We start from the raw sequence: 7,619 nt of genomic DNA on the forward strand, positions 1-7,619 counted from the left end.
GTTATTCACTTATAATTTATAATATACATACTGTAGAAAATGACTTCCGATTGCGGATAAATCATTACTTTGTTTATTCTCAATCAATCAACATTATTATTCGACGAAAAAATGAAAAATTTTCTTAGCTTGATCAGAAACATCGATGTTCGGGCATGAAAAATCGATGTTTTCGATTAATCGACAAACATCGTCCATCCCTAAATATAGTACAAGCAGTGGACGTTGCCCTAGCGTCTAAGCCGTGCGATGATCCTTTTCTCGACCAGGTGTTCATGACTCCATGTGAACTGAGAGAGGGCTATTGGTACTTCCGAGTAGTTTGGATTGGAGTATTGAGGATTTCGAGGATCTCGCCACTTCACGTTCCCTTTCGATAATCTTGAATTCCTCAAAAAGCCCAGGGCTTTTCGTTTCCCACAGATCCGGATCCGAAGATCCCCAAAGGTCAGCAATACTAGTCGTAGAGAACCACTGTTTTAAAACTGACGCTCTGTTATAGGAATTGAGGTTGTCGGATTCACAGGTCAGATGCGCCAGGCACTTGAGACACATCTTGGTGTAGCTAGAGACTGTATCATGTCTGTAAATGTACTGGTCGAGGCTGAGTACGGTGATAATGGATGAATAGCTTGGGGTGGTTCTAGAAGAAATGTTCCCCGGACAATCTTTCCCGAAAAATTGTTCCCCAAAAACATGAATTCCCTAAAGAACTCCAAAAACGAGCCCCAAAATAGAAAAAGGAACAACAATAAGAAACGAATAAACACCAAATTGTAAGGTCATGAAGATATTTACGAAAAAGCAAAGATCATTAAATATATGTCACAACAAATCGATGAATATGAAATAAAACATTCGAGAACAAGTCCGCGCGAAAAATGTAAATCAATATTAATTCAAAATGATAGAATGTTGACAATGGTTTTCAGATATTTATCAACGTCATTGCGATTGTAAGTATCAACAATAGCTTTGAGGCGAAGATCATAATCATGGTAAGCTTTTTTTCTCTTAGCAGGAGAAGCACCGCTCTCATCAGCCTGTGTAGTGATAACCATTACACGACGGGTGTATCAACACTTACCATCTAGACGAATAATAGAAACATAGAAATTGACACAAATAAGAAAATCATAGGGAACAATTTTCCGGGAAACAAGTATCCGGGTACCGCCAGGGTAATCCGAGGTAATGCTTGTAGAATAATGTGTGGATCTTCTTAAGGGGAGACCGGAACCCCTTTGTCTACATCAAATCTTAGAATTGTGTTTTCTCCTACAATTATTAATTTCTATCTATGAAATTACTTTATCGACTCGATTATCGCATTGTTGAGTCAATAAAGTAGTTTAATGAATAAAAAATAATAATTGCAGGAGAAAACAGAATTCTAAAGATTCATATAAACGCAGGGGGTCCGTTTCCCCTTAAGTAAGTCACAGTGTTGTAGTTTCGCCACATGGAAAAAGGCAAATACAGCAAGGTGAAGGTCACAATAAAAATAATATTGTTTATATTCTACTGTTCTTGAACGTTTGATTGGTTCCTTAGTGAGAAATCCATGAAACACTATACTACATGCACGTATACATATATTCATATAGGGACGGGATCTAAAAACTGCATTCTCGGACTTTTTAAACATGTAATTGCTTTTTATGACAGTAGAAATCGTAAACTGGAATTCGAACAATGACAATGCTTCCATTCGAAAACAATATGCAAGTGATTTCCAATATCACCAATAGAATTTTGTAGCGAATGTGTTACGTTTTCTATGAAATTTTCTCATGCAATTGATTTCTTCATAACTGATCGAATAAAAAAGACATAACTAATATTTTTCATTCTATTTTCATATCCAGTAATTGAAATATTTCATGCAAAACTCCGATTGCATTCTCCCAGAAAAAATTATTTGAAAAAAAAACGGTGTTTGTATGTTTCCTCGTAAACTGCATTCAAGCGACCAAAAAAATGCTGAGTCGGTCATGTTAAAAATATAATCAAGTTTTAAGTTACATGAAGACATCGAGTACATGAGGGAAAATAACAAACAAACCATTCATTCCATTTGAATTCATATACGTTCCTACTCATATACTCCTGCAGGAATATATTTCCAAAAACGTCATAGAAATACTTGAGATGTTATAACACATGAAAGCATGAAATTTCTTTTTTGATTTTCAAAATCATTATCAAAAATCATTCACTTTTGTATTGTTATCCCGTTGCAAGGAGTAATTTTTTCACATAATTATTTTAGGGAGTGTTGCGACTAAGCATTGATGATGTCAAAGGCCTTAAGAAGCTAAAATATTTAGCATTACGTTGCACCTGTGACAAATCCACAAAATGAGTTTTTTACCCCAATATCCTTCAATTCGCGAAAATTGATTAAACTTAAGGATAATTTGTTCCGAAATTGTAAAATTCACCATTTATTCCATTCAAAATTATCCCATGTTGCTCAATATTGTGTAATCATTCACGTGTGTAAGAATTTTTCGGTGGCGGAAAATGATTTTTTTATTCACCAAACGCGGTATGGCAAAATTTCACTTTTGTCCGTCCCCATGTTCTTCATATCGGAGTTAGAAAAAAATACCCTACCGAGGCGGGTAATTTTACTGTACATGGAACAGTTTTACATCCAGAGATCCCTTTTTTTACCGAACGAATCGTAAGATATTCTCCGCAAAAAGTATTTTTTATTGAATTAGAATTTCGCTCCACGATTACCTTTCGTATAGTAAAATTTGCCGCGATTTACTAAATAATTTGCATCCACCTTTTCTCTCCGTGTATACGCAATACAAACCGGAAAATTAGAGTCAATGTAAAAAATTCATATCATCTACTCTCATTTAATGTCGAGTGATGAAATTGATTGAAATCGATTGAAAATTCAAAGACTTCACCCCTCTGCCTTGAATGGGAAAGGGGATATGATTTTTCTATTAGGGAAAAGCGTTTGATTGGCTGTACTTTTTTTATTGATAATTCATAAACAAAGCATCGGAGACAAAAATTTCATTAAAATTTTCGTCTCAAAATGACTCCGCCTAGTTCCTTTTACTATATGCACGATGAGTATCGAGGTACCCTGTATAAATTTACCCGTATGGAGACGAACTCGAAACGTCCATGATAATAAGTTCCGTAATAAATAGGCAAATCACAAAACTTTTTCTCAACAATTTTTTTTTTACAGAAAAGTTCTTTCTGTTGAACGTTGAGAGTGTTGTGACATAAGAGAGGCCCGCAAACGAGTCGTCTTTTTTTACACAATTTGCAATTTTTCATGTCATCACGTTCTCACACAGAAAAACTTGTACGCCATAGTCACCACTTCTTCTTCTCCTCCAGGCCTTCTTCTCTAGGCCATTTATCCAGATACTAGATTGACGTTTTCAAAAAGAGTGACTAATTATAACTATAGAAAATTTTCTATTCAATATTTCTATTGAAAAAGTAAACGGCCAGATAAGCTGAGAAATTTTTTAATAGAATTGGCTGAAAACTTGATAGTTGAATAAAATTTTCTAGCGAATTCGCTTGGCTTTTCTATGAAATTCACTCACACTTGTCTGAATTTCTGCTACTTTTTATCTGTGTGTGGAAGAATTGCCACCACTGAGCGAAATAAGCCATCATCACAGAACATATCTGTATTTCCATGGTGTCGCCTTCTCAGATTTTCTATAAAATTGGTATGCAAATATCTTCCATAGCTGCTCGTTCCACCTATGTCTTGAAAAATCCCAACGACCTTCACAGTCAACTCAAACAAACATTATCCCTCGTCATCGATTGCCCCAATTATTTCCATAACACTTATGAAGTAACCAGGGAAACCTGCGTGCGATGCAAATTTAATGCGTAATCCGTAAATGTCGTCACGGTCCCCTCCACTTGATGCCGTAGGGAGGAAGCAGAAGAGACAATCATTTTTAAGCGGAGTTGATTCCAATTCCAATCATTCGATCCTCAAGTCTCCAACTGCAAGCCATGCGGCTTCTCAAGTGTATCCTGACCCTTGTGGTCCTCTCCTGTGCGGTAACTCCCTCCTTCACAGCTCCAAGAACTTCCAAATCGAAACGAACTCCCGAGCCCGTGGAATCCGTTCCAGCAGTTCAAGAAGACAAATCGGACATCAAGGACGTTACTAGAGCAAAGAAACAAACGACGACATTCTGCGTCGAAATCAAGGCAGGAAAGCCAGTGAAAACAGAATGTGATGAAACCCAACAAGGGAAAAAACCAGAGGCCGTGTTCGTTTTGCCACCGGGAAACCAGCCGAGCGTCTCTTACGTTCAAGTGCCAGTTGTTCACCAGTACCCAGGAATGCACATGAAACCGCAACAGCGACCACAACCACTACAGCCAAATTACACACCAGGATCAGCACCTGGATCAGCACCAGGATCAGCACCTGGATTAGCACCAGGATCAGCACCTGGATCAGCACCAGGATCAGCACCAGGATCAGTACCAGGATCAGCACCAGGATCAGCACCAGGATCAGCGCCACAACAGCCCATTTACAAACCAGGACTAGGACCAGCGCCAGCACCAGGAGCAGGACAACAACCATCCAATTATGGAGCAGCACCATCATCACAGCCTGATTACGAATCAGTACAACCACCACCGCCTCATATAGAGATAGATTTCATCAATGGAATTCCATCAGGCACCATCCAATATCCACCAGGCGCCGTCCAATATCCACCAGGCGCATCTGTCATAATTCCAGGTTCACAGGGTCATATAAGCTTTCCAGGTTTTTCGATAACCCCATCAGGCGTTTCCGGGGGTTCAGGTTTTCCAGCTTCTACAGGTACCTCAGGATCTCCACCAGGATGTCCACCCTGCCCTCCATGCTACTGCCAACAATCCTCTCCTGTCCAACCGTTGCTCTCGATCTACAGGAATGCCCTCGATGAGCAGGCAGCCATGTTGAACGCCGCAATAGATCCAAGGATGATGATCATACCTGGGATGGATCAGAGGAGTGCTGGTATGTTATTAATACCGGGAATGGAGCAGAGGAGTGCTGCAACGTCGATAATTCCGGGGCTGGAGCAGAGGAATGCTGATATGACGACGATCCCGGGGATGGAGCAGAAGAATGCTAATATGGTGATGATCCCGGGGATGGAACAGAGAAATGCTGATATGGTGTTGATCCCGGGGATGGAGCAGAAGAATGCTGGGATGTTGACTATTCCAGGGACTGATCAGAGAGCCTCGGGAACGATGATGCCAATGGATCATATTACCGCAACGATGGGAACGGCACCAAGTCCCATGGGAATAAACATGAGAACTGCGCAGGCGATAGACTCCCTTACGGAGACTATGAAACAATACCATATACCCCAAATACAGAGGCAATCTCAATATCCTGCTAATCAGCCTTACTTCGCCAGGTATGGATCACCAGAAATTACAAATTCTGTTTTGCCTACGGGAAGATTTGCGATGATTCCAGACATGCAGAACATGGTGAGTGTGTTTTAATGCTTTCTTATATTTCGTGAAGAAAATGACAAATCATTTCATAACAGAAATAATAATTTTGACCTATCATTGTCCGGATCGATTATAATCAGGAGTTGAATAATTTTGTGATTTCTTAAAAAATAATTGTTTTCTATTTTATGTTTAGGGCCTATTGCCGGGAATGCAAAGAATAGCGGATCCAAGGTGCTCCGAATCTAGCCATCCTCAACCTCTGGTTGTCGTTCATCCTCCCCCCGGGCAGATACAAAGTTTCAAAAATGAGGGAAGAACCAAGCAGTGGACCCTCAGATCGGTAGATCAGGCTGGAGAGAATTCAGAGTTGCAAACTGAGGTTCTAGGTCCATCAGCACAAGAAGTAGAAGCTCCTGTGCCGTCAGAGGAAAAGATTGAACTGATACCAAGTCAGATCATGAATCAAATGAGAGCCAATGCACCTGCGCAACGGAACACCCGGGAGGAGAACTCTGACGCTAACGTTCAGATGAGCTTCATCGGACCTGGTGGACAATCGTATCTTCTTGGAGCCCCTAAAGGTGAAGTGGGAGAGAAGAGAGACGAACTTACCAAGCGAGATGTCGAAGCCACTGGGAATACCGTAGAATAGTTGAAATTAATATAATCGTAAAAGTATCATTTTTATATGAATTTCTAATTAATAAATAAATTTTGACATAATTGAAGATTAAATTTTTTAAAGTTATCTGTGACCTAGAATTCTTGACAGAAGTCCTGCCGTATAGAATTGAGAAAAAATGTTTTATTACAAACGAAAGTATCAGTTCCTCGAAAATTTACTAAATGAGCATCGGTAGAGAAGAAGGGAAATACAATGAAAATACCCGAGGGATAATTACTCATGAAATTGTCAAGGAATATCAACCTGAAAATCCTAGAAACTTCCATGTAATGTCAGAAGTTGCCTTCAAAAACTCGTGAATTCTGTGGAATCTTCAAGAATCTCGTTTCGAATTTATAAAAATGTTTAAAGAGTATCAGAATAGGCAAAGAAGTATAAAAAAGATGCTTATCTGATCAGAAAACGTTTCCGTCGATTTTTCAGTACTTTTGAAAATTATTTCATCATAATAACTGTAAATCTTTATATTTCTTGCTTGCCCGTTTGTCATTCATTCGCTATTAGAGTATACTTTTGCATTAAGATTCTTCGAAGACAGTAAACCTTCAATGACCTACTCACATCTCGTTTATCGCTCGGCTGCACATGTTCCTACGACTGTCCCTAAAAACATTACCTCACTCGTTTTAACATTCCCCCTTTTTCACATTTATAACGTAATAGACTATTTTACAAAAAAAACTCGCCAAGAACGGGGCCAAGCGTTCTGTTTACAAACAAGTCGTTCATTGCACAGGTGTAATTTAAGTATAGGTGTTTTGCTAATAAATTAGCAATTTGCTTCCGAGTGGATTAATCGAATTAAAACAAAAATTTTAATCGAAGTATCGAAGTGCATATTCGGTTCCTTCTTTTTTCTGTTACTCATTTCAGATTAGTGGGATCCCTCCCGAAATTTAATCTCAGGAGAATTTTAATAGATTTTTTTTTAAAGATAATTTGAAATGAAATTTCTAGTGAACGGAATTTTTCAAAACGTGAAAATCGACTTGTGATCATTCTTTAGAGCCTAGAAAAATCAAGATCAAGGTTGAACTAGGGTCAACATTGACTTGACCTTGGCTTGACCCTGGCTTGGCTTTGATTTGACCTTGGATTGACTCTGGGTGGCCCTAGGTTGACCTTAAGTTAACTTGAGTTGATATTGACCCAACACTGCGACACTTAAGGTCAACGACGTGTTGAACACTTGAAATTGAATATTTCAAGAACAAATAAAGCAATCATCTCCAAATTCAAACTCGATCGAGATAACATTCAAACGAATATTTTAAACCACAATTGAAAAGATAAAAAAATTACATAAAGATAAAAATCAATAAAAAAGCTCACATAAATACATACATACTTACATACATACATACATATATGGGCATGATTTAAAAACATCATAGACGAACTCCTGCGTGCAAAATTAGTCATATTGACACAAAAATCGAAAACCAAA

The 7,619-nt window shown here is 38.5% G+C and overlaps 1 protein-coding gene across 1 annotated transcript; it reads left to right on the forward strand.

Annotated features, from left to right (window-relative positions):
• The first annotated feature begins 3,990 nt into the window (after positions 1-3,990).
• Positions 3,991-6,222, forward strand: LOC107042689 (transcription initiation factor TFIID subunit 4). Its single transcript, XM_015263837.1, has 2 exons — positions 3,991-5,517; positions 5,681-6,222. The coding sequence occupies exons 1-2, from the start codon at positions 4,018-4,020 to the stop codon at positions 6,137-6,139; spliced, it is 1,959 nt and encodes a 652-aa protein (XP_015119323.1). The 5' UTR covers positions 3,991-4,017; the 3' UTR covers positions 6,140-6,222.
• Positions 6,223-7,619: the final 1,397 nt, after the last annotated feature.

This window comes from Diachasma alloeum, unplaced genomic scaffold (assembly GCF_001412515.2).
Source record: "Diachasma alloeum isolate Michigan unplaced genomic scaffold, Dall2.0 Dall_scaffold_00505, whole genome shotgun sequence".
Lineage (NCBI taxonomy): Eukaryota > Metazoa > Arthropoda > Insecta > Hymenoptera > Braconidae > Diachasma > Diachasma alloeum.

Coding starts and splice junctions, on each gene's coding strand:
- LOC107042689 (XM_015263837.1), top strand. CDS start 4,018: ATGCGGCTTCTCAAGTGTATCCTGACCCTTGTGGTCCTCTCCTGTGCG. Junction 5,518..5,680: donor TTCCAGACATGCAGAACATG/GTGAGTGTGTTT, acceptor TTTTATGTTTAG/GGCCTATTGCCGGGAATGCA.